The 16,033-nt window shown below is 40.9% G+C and overlaps 1 protein-coding gene across 1 annotated transcript in view; it reads right to left on the bottom strand.

Annotated features, from left to right (window-relative positions):
• Positions 1–1,678: 1,678 nt before the first annotated feature.
• LOC145343014 (A disintegrin and metalloproteinase with thrombospondin motifs 19-like) overlaps positions 1,679–16,033 on the bottom strand; it is a 414,592-nt gene continuing 400,237 nt past the window's right edge. The window contains exons 22-23 of the mRNA XM_080188739.1: positions 15,118–15,295; positions 1,679–4,925 (exon numbers count right to left, since the gene is read on the bottom strand). Coding sequence (XP_080044865.1) covers positions 4,774–4,925; positions 15,118–15,295 — 330 coding nt within the window. The 3' untranslated portion in view covers positions 1,679–4,773. The remainder of the gene's footprint in view (positions 4,926–15,117; positions 15,296–16,033) is intronic.

The raw sequence follows: 16,033 nt of genomic DNA, 5'->3' as shown, positions 1-16,033 counted from the left end.
GAACACCTCTGTTCAGTCTGCAAGTTTTTGACAGACAAGGGAATTAAGGGTTATGGGGAGAGGGCGGGAATGTGGAACTGATCCACTTCAGATCAGCCATGATCTTATTGAATGGCGGGGCAGGCTCGAAGGGCTAGATGGCCTACTCCTGCTCCTATTTCTTATGTTCTTATGTATGATCCTGAGCTTCCTGTCATTTGAGATCTCCACCTTCCTTTCCACTCTGATCTTTCTGTCCTTAACCTGATAGAGTATTCCAATGTAGCTCAATGCAAGCTCGAGGAACAGAATCTCATCTTTCAACTTGGCACTCTACACCCTTCAACAACTTTAGATCATAATCTCTGCCTCCATTTTGTTTCTTTTCCTTTGATGGTTCAGAACCAATCATACTTTGTCTGGCCACATCTTCTGTTCCATTATCAGTCCTCTGCTACTCCCTTTGGCTGTTGCCTCATGAAATAATTTGTCATTTGATCCCTCATGCTCTCCACTCTATCCTAGACCTCTCTGTTTGTTCTTCCTCCCCCTTCCACACGCTCAAAGCCTTTCCTGGGTGCAATTTTACGGCCGTGTTGCAATGGGGCTGGGGCTTTCAAAACTCCATTAACCTTGGTGGAAATGGAAGATCCTACCACCAGGAAGGGGTATAAATTCCATTCTAGACTTCTGAAGGGTCATCAATCTGAAACAATGGGCAGAACTTTATGGTCTTGCTCGTCCTGAAACCGTAAAATCCCGCCCGAGGTCAATGGAGTTTCCCATAGACCGTTCTCACTTGCTCCGATTCCTGTAGTGGGCGGCAGAATCCCGGCAATTCACTTTTTTCTCCCTCCACAAATGTTCTCGGACTGCTGAGTATTTCCAGTATGTTCTGCTTTTATTTCAGCTTTCCAGAATCTGCAGTGTTTTGCTTTTGTAATATTTTTGACATAATTGGGGGCAGAAACTGAGGAGAAGTGATGATCATGACGTGCAATGTGCAAGCTGCCCTTGGAATTGCAACAGATGGTGGCAGCTGGAGAATACAGTGCCCATGAGTCCTGAGGTCCAAATTCAGTCTGGCCTTGGCTTCTAACTTAAGGTACTGAACCCTGGCACAGAGATGGATGGTCCAAATCTACCCCTAATCACAGTTGTGAAGCAATTACCTTGTTAAGGGAATTTCCAGTTAAACATTTGACATTGATTGTACTATAAATAGAAACAGCTGGAACACTTCGGGGAGATGTTTCTTGTCGGTCAGTAGCATTGAGGGTGCATCTTAGAATAATCCAGATGGCAGGAAATCTTAGGCTTGTGGAGTGAAGTAGATCATGGCTAGATTCCTCAAGAACTTATGAATGGTAATGCTAGTTTTTGCTGGTGGGTTGAATGTTTCTGCTCATCACGATGAAGAATGATAGGAAAACATTGAATTTATGCTTAATCTGACAACATTTCGGAATTCTTTGCATAGGCAATCAACTGGATTGGCAAATGAAATGAGATATCAATAAACTGATACTAAGAAAATAGTATTTTTAATATATACCGTTTATTTTACGATTGTACAGGGATAACAATTTGGGAAGATGCCTGGTGCTACGAGGCATAAAATATACAGAATAGTTGATCAAATACATATAATTTCACAATTATGCAACAGTTTGCAAATCTCATTACACTAGGCATTTCTTCAAAATTTTATTCAAAAGCCAGGAATGCAACACAACAATAAGGGGAATTATTCCAAATGTTACAGTTCTAAAGATCTACTCTCAGTCCTACACAGATAATTTCAAGTAATAGCACCCGAAGTAAAAATTAAAAATCAATTTAAAGAGCTGCCAAATAATCACTTTTACTGTTTAATTGATTCCAGGCAAGTTGATATGGAATTACTTTCTTGAATAAAATGATCTGCAACTTGCTTGTCAAATTAAAGCAAACTATAAAACCAAAAGATGCTACTGATGGAATGAGGATTCTCCTGCTTATCCACAGTTACTTACATCTTGGCACTGCTTTGTTCTGAGCCATTTTTCAATTGACCATATAGGAAGGCTGACCAATTTTTGCTAATTATATGAATGAGTTGGACTGTTAAAAATACAGGAAATCTGGGTGTTTTTTGGATTATATATTTTATGCAAGAAAGTGACAGAAAGAAGATTTAGTACAACTTGCTTCTTTGAATTTATTTATATTAATTATTTCAGTTTTGCTAAGATGTGCACACATGGAAATAGGAATTCTCAAACTAAACTTGTATGGTTGGGATTTTTCACAACCTTTCTGTCTAGTTACTGGAGTTTACACCGATACAAAACAAAACAAAGCATCCTTTGTGATTTACATACCTTCAAAACAGGCCACCCTGTCAATTTTATACTACAGGCCTTCTGAAAATACGATTTATATTAGGCAAGATCCTCATAGGTCAACTTTTTTCTCCCCCCGCAAACGAATGTAACACATTCTAGTGAAAAGCTCAACTTTGCCTGAAATCTGTATATTAAACTCACAGAAGACAAATATGCCACCAATAAGAGTTGACTGTACAGCACTAAGCATGTGTAAGTAATCATAGTGATTCATATTTCAATAATTAATTTCTCAAAAGAAAAGCAAACCCTTAACTTTGCAAGCCAAAACTAAATTGATCCACCTTTTAGCCTTTCAGAAAGTGATAGCTGTGTTCAAAATAATGACTCATAAGGGGGAAATTTAAAAGAAAAAGAAAAGTTAGTAACAGTGCCATGCCTGGTCATTTTAGCATTAATGCACAGTGACAGCTAGCGGAGGAGTTCTGCCACACTGATAGAAGAAAAAATAACAAGGCGAGGGAAGTCAACTATAGGACTCCCAACGCAAATATTAGAAACTTGGGTAAATGCAATGGTGAAAGTAACATGTTTCCAAAAAATGGAATCTTTTATAAAATATGGCTTACTGGATAATCTGGTTAAACAACTGCTAAAACCAGTAGTCTGCCACAAATCCTTGAAACTCTGGGGCAAAATTCCATTGATTAGTATTTTCATAGAGGTATTCCGTTTGAAATGAATTAAAACCTCCATTAAAATAGCAGACGCAAGACTTTAAATATAAATGCATGTGTTTATATGCTAATATTGCACAATGTAGTTTCAAGACATAAGTTTTCATTATAAAAAAGTGTCAATTGTGAGCTAAAGGTTAAAAAAATAAATGATGAAAATATAACAGGAGTGTAATTTTCATGAAAAAGTCAGAAGATGGAACAGAACTTGGGTTAGCAAGTTTCTGCCCCTTTTGCAGTCGCTAGCAAATTACACTGCAATGAGTAGTTTAGCAGGGTGTCTGAGAGGTGCACTCCAAGACTAATGCAAAATCTCTATGAGAACTGCCCTGGTAAGGTCCAGAAGGCTCATGTCTGCTGAAAACTGGCACTCGTCTGCTTTGGGCCTCAAGTTCCAAAGATAAAGATTTTAATTGGTTGGATTACTCCGATTGGAACAGGAATCACAATGCACTGCAGGGAAAATATTTCAAACCCTTTACTTCATTTTGATCCAGTCCTCGGAGTGGCAGAGTGCCATTCCATTGCCTCAGTGAGGCACAGTCTCTGTTGCATTGCCACAGTTGGGAGCAATTAGGCAATGGCCAACTGAGGTGAAAGTGGCAGACGGAAGTTCATCCCTTCACAATTCTGGTAGCACAAGAGTGCCGTCTGAATCATTTTCTCTGTTTTCTTTCCTGGCATATTCTGCATAAGGACAGTGCACGTTTTTATTTGGTTGTTTAGTTTCTTCCCTCAGATATTTAAATAAAACATTTTACTTAAAACCAGTTTTTAAAAAAACTCTAGAAAATGCACGGCAAATCTAATAGCCTATGGAAAACTAAAAAAGCAGGGCTCAAGATTCAGCTGGAAATCCGTGCGTACAGACTCCAATGTTGATCTCAGTACTGATGCCGTTATGGCCTGCTGTATTTTTCCAGCACTTACTGGCTTTCAGTATTTCCTCTTCTTTTTAATCTCAATTAACCCTGATATTCAGTAACATACAAACAAGGGATCAGGGTTTGACAAAATAGAAAACATCAAACATGGTGTAAGTACCAATGCACTGCATATAGAAAGTAATATTGAACTCAAATTCATAGAATTTTATTCTCAGTATTTGGCTAGTGTAAAGTTTAGCTGCTGTGTGAATAGTCACAATGTTCCACTGAGTACTAATTTATAAAATTCTAACGGTAAACTGCTAATAGTGACATTTGTACAATGATTTGACTGACATTTAGTATTTATTCTTAGACTGTAGAACCTTAAACAGTACCTGAATGATGCAAAAGTAATTCAGTGTTGCACTCCACAGTGTTTTACTCTCAAGTCACTGTTTTTCAAGCAAATGTCATCGGCACTATTGAATGCATAAAAAGAACTTCAATATTTTGCTACAGGCTTTCCCTACAGTCTTTGAAACAATTACAGTGAATGTTAACTTCAGCTCATGTCATGCTTTCCTTGAAGACATGAGTCATCTACACATGAACTACATTCTGACAGTTGTCAAGTTATCAGTTTGCGACAAATGGACCCATCTTAGATATAAAAAGCTAAAATATCTGGATTTTGAAAACCACGGAACAGCACAAAAAATCTTGGTAAACAAAAAAATAAATTAAATGAATAAATTATACCTAATACATCAGTACCTTGGTCTAGACATGTTGTAGTTCTGTATTTTCATAAATTAGATTGTACTTATAAAAATAAGCTTGGTGCTGATGTGAAAGAAGATGTCAACTCTTATGCTGCAGCTTTTGTGCATAGAAGTCTCTACAGGTCTCACAGCAGCGCTGATACCACCTCATGTCCTGACAGAGGTTAGTCTCTCGTATTATTTTGCAATACACTTGCCATTGGTCCTTCAAACATTTGAACGTCAAAGCAGCTGTTTAAACAAATGTAAAAGAATAGGAAAATTAGTTACATTAAAAATATCCATTTTGCAATGTCAGCTTTCCTTTGAATCTTCAACCCATTTCTGGGTTGCTGCCCTTGGATCTTTTTGGCTTCCATCTTGGAGGCATTGGTGTACTGTTTGATAGGTTACAGCTCTCCTCCAGTATTTCTCATAGGTCAACGGTATCCATGAACTTTGACAGCAAGTATAAGCAACTATGGGTCTAGCTCTATCAGTTCTCACTTGGCATGCATAACGTCTGCATATTTCAGCAGGAGCCACTAGATAGTGATCAGAAGCTGGAGTATGAGCCATGACCCAAATGTTCTTCTGCTAATTCAGCAGAAAATTATATGTAGGACCCTTTTGATCCCTATTACTAGACGCAGGAGTGGGCTATAGTTCCTATAAACACTGTCTCAGTCTGCTTTAATGTTATTGAATTGAAAACAGTTTAAATACGTTTACAATTTTATTAGGTTATGTGCTAAAACTTTGATGTAAGCTTAGCCAGTATCTTACCCAGCCTTTTGGTAAACATGCAATATTGTTTCATTACACACAGTTGTTTGAAATGGAAACACACTATAGATGTTCTTTTGTTTAATCTAGGTCACTAGGAGTGATATAATTGAGATGTGTAAAACAGGCAAAGGAATTGATATGGCACATAGAGATAAACTATTTCTTCTGCTGGGGAAATCTAGAACAAAAGGACATAACCATAAAACTGAGGTCAGTGGTTCAGGGTTAATGTCAGGAAGTACTTCTTTATGCAAAGTGTACTGGAAATGTGGAACTTCCCTCTCTGAAATGTTGTACAGGTCAATTGAAAGTTTCAAAACTGAGATTGATAGATTCTTGTTGGGCAAGGAAAGGATTATAGAACGAAAACAGTAAGGTGGAGTTAAGATATAGATCAACCAGGATCTGACTGAATGGCTTAACAGGCTCAGGAGGCTGAATGACCCATTCTGTTTTTGTGTTCCAGAAAGGCTAATACAAGAAAGAAATAGTTTGCATAAATTCTCTTTAGTTCAAATACAAAGATATGAGTGTACGTACATAAGAATTAAGAGCAGGCATAGGCTACTCAGCTGCTCAAGGCAACTTGATTAGTTAGTTAATCTGATTGTGGTCTCTGACATATTGGTGCAGCCTGACAAGACTGAATATTTGTTTATCATACAGCCAGATACGTATATGAATTTCTCAAATATAGTGATTTATTGTGTCAACTTAGTATCCAAATAATTTATAACTGGAGTTTTTAACAGAAAACATACATAGTAAAAAATGTGATACTGCTTAAATAATCCAACTTATGAAAGCAATTATTAGGTTGTTGAAAAATTCCATTGTACAGTGCAGCAAAATATGCCTCTTGGCAAACTGAGCTCTCATGCTGGATGCATTGACTGTTTTCTGTTAGCTTATGTTATGATATTACCTGGTCCGATGTAGTTCACAAGTTTTACTTTGCATAACAACCAAGAACTACCTGCAGTTTTAGAAAGGGGGCTACCACTGAGCAGCTGTGGCATTTGCCTGAAAATCAAAGTCCTAGGATATACATAAAATGGTGACTGCCAGTTTAGGAGACAAGTGCATGGAGTGTGCACAGCGCATGCTCTGTCCGGGTATATCCAAATGGTACAGCTGAAGGTGATGGCGGGGGTGGTGTGGTGTGGAGGGGAGAGGCAAAATCCAGGAAAATACTTTGGGGTTTGCAAGTCTTCTGCTTGCCTGTCAAAGCATTGCTTCGAGAAGGTGGCACAGTGATTAGCACTGCTGCCTCACAGCGCCAGGGACATGAGTTCAGTTCTGGCCTTCAGTCACTGTGGGTGTGGAGTTTGTACGTTCTCATCACGTCTGCATGCGTTTCTTCCAGGTGCTCCGGTTTCCTCCCACAGTCCAAAAATGTGCGGGTTAGGTTGATTGGCCATGCTTAGTTGCCCCTTTAGTGTTGCAGGGGGGGCGGAAGTAGCGTAAATATGTGGGGTTACGGGGATAAGGCCTGGGTGGGATTATTGTCAGTGCAGGCTTGATAGACCGAATGGCCTGCTTCTGCACTCTATGATTCTAAGCGAGCTTGTCACATGGTATCTCTGTATGACCCCAGGAATTCAGCGCAGTATGCAGCCAATAAGCTTACTGGGACCTAGGCCAACTAATGTGGGTCCCGTTCTGGATTTTAATAAGCGACCAATTGCTTGACTGAGGCCAGGAATTTCCTTTAGTTGCTCTGGAAGCACCACCACCTGCCAAGTAGGCAGAGCAGGAGCAACTTTGAGAAAACTGCTGATATAAATTGTCGTTCAAATGCTGATAAATCAAACCATAATTTCGAGCAGGATTGTAGCTGTTACACAGAAATCTTAAAAGATTTATCTTTATAGCAGTAATTGCAAAATATTTTGGCTAAAGGACCCATTTTCAAATGGGTTAGTAATTGCTGACCCTGCCATATAATTATAATACAATATAAAATTCATTATAGGAAAGTGCTGAAATGACAGTTTTAATAATGCTTTAAAGGAAACAGGTATTCACTGAGATATATCAGTGAAGTGGGCGTGTCTGATTTTCACTGCAGTGGGTAAGCTTGGTGTTATGTCCAACAATGACACTCATAACTCACTTTGTATAAAGGCACCATTTCTTGTTTTTCAGGAATTGCAGAATGTGGCCCCCTCAAAACACCCATAAAAATCCCCTGTAATTAAAAACAGAATTTGATTTATCCAGTCTGGTAAAGCAGTGGTCCTGTAGAGGCACTGGGAGACAGGCAGAAAAATGGTCTAGGACTTATCTGACAGTACACCAAAGCAAGAAGCTGCAAACTCTGTTAACATTTGCCATATCATTCCCCAAGGGGCTTTTGAAGTAAAAGGCTCAGTGTCTTTTGCAGACAGTCTTGACTGGCTACGTGGTGGCAAGATGCGATCCAAGCCCTGACCAGGGTGCGCTGAGCAGCTGCTGGTGTCACTTACCCTCAGGTTGGCCCTGCACAGTGAGCACATTCACCATATAGCAAGAGAGGAGATGGACATAAAGGTCTAGCTTGAAGGAGGTGACAGCCCCAGCATCAGGACATGCAGAAAGAATCAGCTTTCTAGACATATCCGAACAGCACTACCTCAGGAAGCTCAAGCTTTCATGGCAGGTCATTGCTGACATCACAACTTCTTTAAATAACGATTCCTTCCAAGTGAATTTGTGAGCATTGTCAGTGGCTGCCAAAGTTACCACCACCAGAATTTATTTGCCTCCAGCTCCTTCCAGAGATCTGCCTGCAGGATTTCACAATCTGTTGTGAAAAGGTGCATCTCTCATGCGGCCGATGCCACTGTTTGCCAGCGCCACCATTTAGGTGCAGTGCATTTTGAGCTTATGAGTCCAGTCAGAATGAGACAGCCCTCAGATTTGCTGAAGTGACTGGATTCCTACTAGTCAGGCAAGTCAGAGATTGCACACACATGGCAATCAAAGTGTTTTTCCATCAATCTGCAATCGTTGTCAATGACAAGTGGTTCCGCTCCATCAATGTTCAGCTGGTGCGTGTCCACTGGAAGCTATTCATACATGTCTGCACCAGATACCCCAGAAGCTGCTATGATACCTCTTCATTCTGCATCTCACCCAGAACTTTAGCTCCAAACAGAGTTAGCACGTGGTTTCTTGGAGACAAGTCTACTCTCTATGATGTGGCTGATGACACCTGTGAGAAACTCTACAACTGATGATAGGTAAAAGCAGAGATACATGAGTGCAAATGGAGATGTAGCAACTGGGCTGCTGAAGATGCAATTACCTGGACAGGTCTGGGGGTTTCTTTAGCATGAGCATGCACCAACAAAGCTATTGAGAATAGTAATGGTCTGCTGTGTCTTGCAAAACAGACTGCAGCAGATAGGACTGGAGTTGCAGGATGAGAAAGGCGAATACCCTCAATGTTCCCCCTCAATTATGTGCTGGCATCACACCCTGAAAGTTCCCTTGCAGGCTGCACACAAGTTGACCTCTTTAAGTTACCAGAAGTGTGAGGCCACATAATAACTTGAATTAGGTCATTCACTTAGGTAAATCATCCCAGCACACCTCAAAAGAATGAGATAATTACCACTCTGTATCCTTGGAGAAGGGAGAGGAGGAGGAGGAAGCAGGAGGATGTGGTACCTGGTGTGGTCAGGAATCCTGCAACTCCTCACATGGCTGGCACAGATGTTTGTGATAAATTCATACAGGCGAGATTCAGCCAACCTGAGGCTGTAAGCCCTATGCAGCACTAACGCTGAATGTTCCCCAGCTGAAAGCATTCTCACAGTCACTGATCCTTCTATATTACTGACACCCATTGCTCATCTTCTGCACCGCTGACAGATATTTGATACATCTGAGACAACAAATGGAGATGACTGGACAATAAAGACTTGAAGTAAAGATAATGTTCATTAACATAAGTCAAACTGACACAAAGACACAATTGTAAACACAGAACAAAGAAAAGCACAGCACAGGAACACTGCTTCTACCCTCCAACCCCATGCCAATCACGATGCCCTAAATAAATTAAAAACCATAATGTGGAGATGTCGGTGTTAGACTGGGATGGGCACAGTAAGAAGTCTCACAACACCAGGTTAAAGTCCAACAGGTTTATTTGGTATGAATTGTTTGGTAATTCACACTTCTTTAACCTGTGCTTAATGCTCTCTCCACTCACATTGTCTCGCATTCCAACTATTATCTTGTAAATGATCTTGTGTCTATATATGCCTTTGTGAACCCAACTCTTCACTTACCTGATGAAGGGGCAGTGCTCTGAAGGCTCATGCTACCAAATGAACCTGTTGGGCTTTAACCTGGTGTTGTGAGACTTCTTACTGAACTAAAAACAAAGCTTTTTGCCCTTGGACCATATACCTTTATTCCTTCTCTATTCATGTACCCATCCAGATGCCTCTTAAATGTTGCTAATGTGCCTGCTTCCATTACCTCTCCTGGCAGCGCATTCCAGGCACCACTCATCTATCCTTGCATGCAAAACATCTCCTGCACATCTCCCTTCCTCCTTGTCACCTTGAACCTGTGCCCCCTTGTAATTGACACTTCCACTCTGCAAAAAAGCCTTTGGTTATCCACCCTGCCTATGGCTTTAATAATTTTGTAGACCTCTATCAGGTCTCCCCTCAGCTTCCATCTTTCCAGTGAAAACAATCCTAGTTTATTCAACCCCTCCTCAAAGTCAATACCCTCAAGACCAGGCAACATCCTGGTGAACTTTCTTTGCACTCTCAGAAGTGCTTCCATTTAAGAAACTAGAAAGTCTTTGTCTTTCTTTTCTGATTATTTCAATGTACCCTTCAGCAAAGTCAGAAGCAGGCTGCTCATTCCTCAAGCCTGACAGAGAAGATGCTGGTGACCACATCCTCTGGGTTTGGGTCCATGGAATGCCTTGCCAAAGACTGCCCCAGTCACGCCTTGAACATAATCTTCATTCCATGTGCCCTTTCCCCATATTCCTCATAGTCATTGACTTTAGGAAGTGTAGTGGAGGATTACACTTGACCCTGTCTACATCAATGGGGATCAAGTAGAAATGGTCAATAGCTTCAAGTTTTTAGGTGTCCAGATCACCAACAATCTGTCCTGGTCTCTCCAAGCCAACACTATAGTTAAGAGAGCCCACCAATGCCTCTACTTTCTCAGAACACTAATGAAATTTGGCATGTCCGCTATGGCTCTCACCAATTTTTACAGATGTATCATAGAAAGCATCCTTTCTGGTTGTATCACAGCTTGGTATGGTTCCTGCTCGCTCTACGACCACGAGAAACTACAAAGGGTTGTGAACGAAGCCCAGTCCATCACTCAAACCAGCCTCCCATCCCATGACTCTGTCTACACTTCCCGCTGCTTTGGGAAAGCAGATAGCATAACCAAGGACTCCACACACCCCAGACATTCTCTCTTTTACCTTCTTCCTTCAGAAAAATGGCACAAATGTCTGAGGATATGTACCAATCAACTCAAGAACAGCTTCTTCTTTGCTGCCATCAGCCTTTTGAATGGACCTTCCTTCATTAAGTTGGTCTTTCTCTGACCCTGTCTATGATTGCAACATTACATTCTCTCTCATTTCCTTCTCTTTGTGCAGAATGCTTTGTCTGGTTGGCGAAAAGAAATAATACTTTTCACTGTATCTTAATACATGTGACAATAATAAATCAAATCAAATCAATAGCACACTAGCACTCCCTGTGTAGCCAAGAAATTAAGAGTAGTTTTCTGCACATCAGTGAGGTACTAGATGGCAAAGGCACAGTTTTCCTCCACTGTATTTAAAGAAGGTAGAAGAGAGAATGTCTGGGGTGTTTGGAGTCCTTGGTTACACTATCTGCTTTTCCAAAGCAGCGGGAAGTATAGACAGAGTCAAGGGGTGGCAGATGGAATATGAAGGCCATTAGTCAGAGTCAACATTCAGTTGATTGCCTGCCACATCTGATTCTCCATTCAGGGGGCCACTCTTATATCGTAGAATCATAGAATCCCTACAGTGCAGAAGGAGGCCATTCGGCCCATCAAGCTTGCTCTGACAACAATTCCCAGGCCCTATCCCTGTAACCCCACATATTTACCCTGTTCATTCCCCTGACACTAACAGGCAATTTAGCATGGCCAATCTACCTAACCTGCACATCTTTGGACTGTGGGAGGAAACGGGAGTAACCAGAGGGAACCCACGCAGACATGGGGAGAACATGCAAACTCCACATAGTAACCCATTCCGGAAATCAAACCTTTGTCCCTAGTGTTGTGAGGCAGCAGTGCTAATCACTATGCCACCGTGCTGCCCTGGGATGAACTTCAACATGAATGCCAGGGGAATTATGGCATTCATGCTAAAGACTTGCTTTTTCCAAGTTGTGCAGTGCCTCTGGAAATGCTGACAGAATCTCGGACATTTGTTGCTGCTGCTCCAGAATAGACCACTTAATGGATGACCACTACAGTGAGACAGTTGAGCATCTATGGCCAGCTGGGCCCGAGGTTAGGGTGTTCTATGTTTTCCAACAGAGGTTCTCTGCTGTTGTTCCTGACTCTAACAATTGCTCCAGATCACTTTTTAAAAAATGAATTCATGGGATGTGGGCATTGCTGGCTAGGCCAGCATTTATTGCCCACTCCTAATTGCCCTTGAGACAGTTAGTGATGGTGAGCTGCTTTCTTGAACCGCTGCAGTCCCTGTGGTATAGGAGAACTCACAGGACTTTTAGGGAGGAAATTCTGGGATTTTGACCCAATGACAGTGAAGAAGTCAGGATGGTGTGTGGCTTGGAGGAAAACGTTCAGGTGATGGTGTATTAAAGTATTAAAATTCTGCCAAAGTTTCAGTTTCCATCAATTCCACTTCTCTCTCTAGATGCTGCCTGACCTGTTAAGTCTGCCCAGCATCACAGAATTTTGTTCAGGTTTCCACCATCTGCAGTTTTTATAGTTGTATCACATCAATATCTCTAACCTTAGTGACACATTTGTTCATCTGTAACACGTTCTAAAATGAACAATACTTGTTCTTACAGAAGAAGCATTTAATCAAGAGGTATTTTTAATGAAGAATTTAAATGGGACTGAGAACTCGTTTTGAGATCTTCGACTGGTATCTGAAGTATTTGTAGAATGTGTAGAGTTTTTTTTGTATGTAGATAGGTGCATCACTATGTGTTATATGACACACAGCCTTGTCACTGGGAAGGTGCCCAGGGGTCATCTCGAGGGATAGAACTTCATCTGCGCAATTGGTGATGCTGTCTGCAAATAAAAGGCCGGCATTGGACTGGGGTAGGCACAATAAGTCGCCTAACAACACCAGGTTAAAGTCCAACAGGTTTATTTGGTAGCACTTTCAGAGCACTGTTCCTTCATCAGGTGACTGACATCACTCACCGGATGAAGGAGCAGTGCTCCGAAAGCTCATGCTACTAAATAAACCTGTTGGATTTTAACCTGATGTTATGAGACTTCTTACTGTGCAAATAAAAAGCCTGAGACCAGACTTGAAATTGGTATTTTGGGGCTCGTTAGCATTTCTCTGTGTTGCTGGTCTCTGATGTGGGTATGCCGGCGTTGGACTGGCATAAACACAGTAAAAAGTCTGACAACACCAGGTTTTAGTCGGTTGGACTAAAACCTGGTGTTGTCAGACTTTTTGCTGGTCTCTGTCATGTCTCCCATAAGTAGCTCCCATATGTGAAGAAGGTGAACGTCAAGCACTCGCCTCAGTGGCAGTGACCTGAATGTGATTGCTGGGAGTACAGTTAGAGTGGGCATTGAGGATGATTGCAAGGACAATCAAGTCAAGGGAGACTTCCTCTGGTTGTGTGGGAAACTTCATTAAACTAAAGTTTTTTTAAAAAATCTTACCGTTAGCAGCTGCTGAAGAAACTGGAATGATGCTGGCTAAATGTCAGCTCAATTCATTGCTGCCCAGTTTGTGGGAGGGGACTGAAGACAGTCTGGAAAGCTATTGTAGCTAGGATCCTATTGCCCAAGTAATTAGTCTTAATGGCCCAACAGTTGAATATCTCAGATAATTACTATGGTGCCTTGCTATTGCGACAGGAGATGTGAGGCCTTTACACAAGTTGACAGGTTCCTTTTTCTACTTATGGAAGGAATTCAATGCCTGTTTTAGATGATTGCCAGGAATGTCTGAAACATGGCCTGACCTAGGCATTTTATCCAGTCCCAAATTATAGAATCTCTACAGTGCAGGAGGAGGCCATTTGGCCCATCAAGCCTGCACCAACATCAATCCCACCCAGATCTTATCCGTGTCACCCCACATATTTATCCCATTAATCCCTTTGACACTGAGGGGCAATTTAGTATGGCCACTCAACCTAACCTGCACAACCCTCACCTCTCCAAATCTCACTATGAATTCATAGCTTCCCAGGTGACAACAGGGATATTACAATTGGCCTCAGTACCCACAGGCTAAAAGAAGTAATATATCAGACAGGTTCTGACTGCCAACCTGCGACACCTGTTGGAAACTGCACATGTGTGGGCACTGCATGAAAATGGGATTGCTTTCAAGAGGAGGAATGAAAACTGCAATACACAAGTTTAGTTGAACAGAAAAATGTTTTAAAGTTTGTTTTTAAATGGATTAATTACTTCCTACATTTAAGTTAATGGTGCTTTACCTAAACATTTTAAGCCGAAGATGTATTCTGCATTGAGCAAATTAAGTGAAGTCTGGTTTCTAATTTACTCATTTGTACATATGTATTAGGATTTGCTAACATAAATAACTGTAAATCTAATTTATACTTCATGAGCATGTTTTGACCTTGGTTCATTGTGCCAGTGCCCATGTCAATAAAGTAACGAAGAATGCATTTAACTATATTATGTGGCTGAGAAAAGAGACAAGTCAAACCTTTTTGACTTGAACACATCAGGACACTTTGCCAAACAACCAGTGTCAGGGAAAAACAATAATTTATACTGTATGAGGAGAAGTGCCAACCTATTAGTACTCTCTTCCCATACAGTATAAATTGTTGCTGTTTTTCCCTCACATCGGTAAACATGACACAGCATGGGGCAAAAATTGGAAATGATACGCATGGTAAAGATGGACTTTGAATTATTCCCATTGACAATTTGAGAACTTTATACTAATGATGTTTTTCCTCCCTTCCGTTTTATCTATTAACACGTGGAAGTCGTTTGTTTACATTATAACAGTGGCTTCACTTCAAAAATTCTTAAATGGTTGTAAAGAAAAGTAGCATCATCAGCGAAATGTTTTTAACTTGTCAATTGAAATAATTCAGAGTCAGTCCACTTATACCGATCGTATGTATCATTCTTTGGGACATCCTGAGACTGTGAAAGTCATTGTTAAAATTGTAAGTCTTATTTTATGTTTAAAATGAATGGTATTCTGTGCAAGAAAGGAAGATAGGCATTTATTTATCTGCTCTCTTACACACAACAAACTACTTTTAAAGCGTCGAGATTAGCAAATGTAGCACTCACTTTGTGCACAGCAAACTCAGAAATAAAACTTATCTGAAGAGCTTCTACTGTGTCCTTCACTCTACTTCACAAAATCAAATCCAGTAAACTGGGATAAATGAATAGCTGGGAGTTTACCACATACCTAGTCTTGGTGATGTGATAGTGTTCACGTTGACTTTTTCATTGCAGGGTTTTAAGTGGCAAGGCCTATAGGCTGCAGGCTTTTCTGATAGAAAACAATCATTTCCATGTCTTCCCGTCACTCTGTGCATACACTGGATTACTCGTGACTGCATCCCTTTTCCGCAGGAAACAGAACACTGTAGGTAAAGACGCAGATGTGGTTAGAGCATAACCCTTTCAGAGCTTATTTTCAGATAAAAACTAATTACTGCGAACACTGGAATCTGAAACAAAAACAGAAAATGCTGGAAAGTTTCAGCAGGTCTGACAGCATTTGTGGAGGGAGAAGAGAGCTAACATTTCGAGTGTGGATGATAAAGAGTTGTCTGCTCTGACGAAGAGTCATCCTGACTTGAAACGTTGGCTCCATTCTCTCTCCACAGATGCTGTCAAACCTGCTGAGATTTTCCAACATTTTCTGTTAGTTTATTGTGAGGGTCTTTGATCCAACTGCTGTCAATGAATTTTCCGTTGAAGCCACGGGCTGGGGTGTGCTGCGATGGGACCACAGATTCCTGCTGGCGTCAATGGCCGGAGAATTCCAGCCATCGTCTTACTTGAATTGGTTACAGTGTAATAAAGCGAACCTCTTCCTTTGTTAAACTCAAGAAAACGTCCTTTTAGTTCTTTTGTGCTCAGATGCATAAACAGTATTCAGTAAATTGTCATGTATATCCTTTCTAAAACAAAAACACTTGCTGTGGTCAAACAAGGAGAGGGAAAAGATGGGAGCCATTCAACCCCTCCTCAGCTGGTTGCTACAGAATTTATCCACTGGGTCAACAAAACCGCTCAGACTAGGTTTGATCTTCAATTTGTGTTGGGTTGGTTGAACTCAACCATGATATCTGGAAGGATATTCCGGAACTGAAGAG

The sequence above is a fragment of the Carcharhinus amblyrhynchos genome, chromosome 5 (genome assembly GCF_965287045.1).
Source record: "Carcharhinus amblyrhynchos chromosome 5, sCarAmb.v2.hapA, whole genome shotgun sequence".
In the NCBI taxonomy this organism is placed as follows: domain Eukaryota; kingdom Metazoa; phylum Chordata; class Chondrichthyes; order Carcharhiniformes; family Carcharhinidae; genus Carcharhinus; species Carcharhinus amblyrhynchos.
This window is presented reverse-complemented; position numbering and strand designations above follow the sequence as displayed.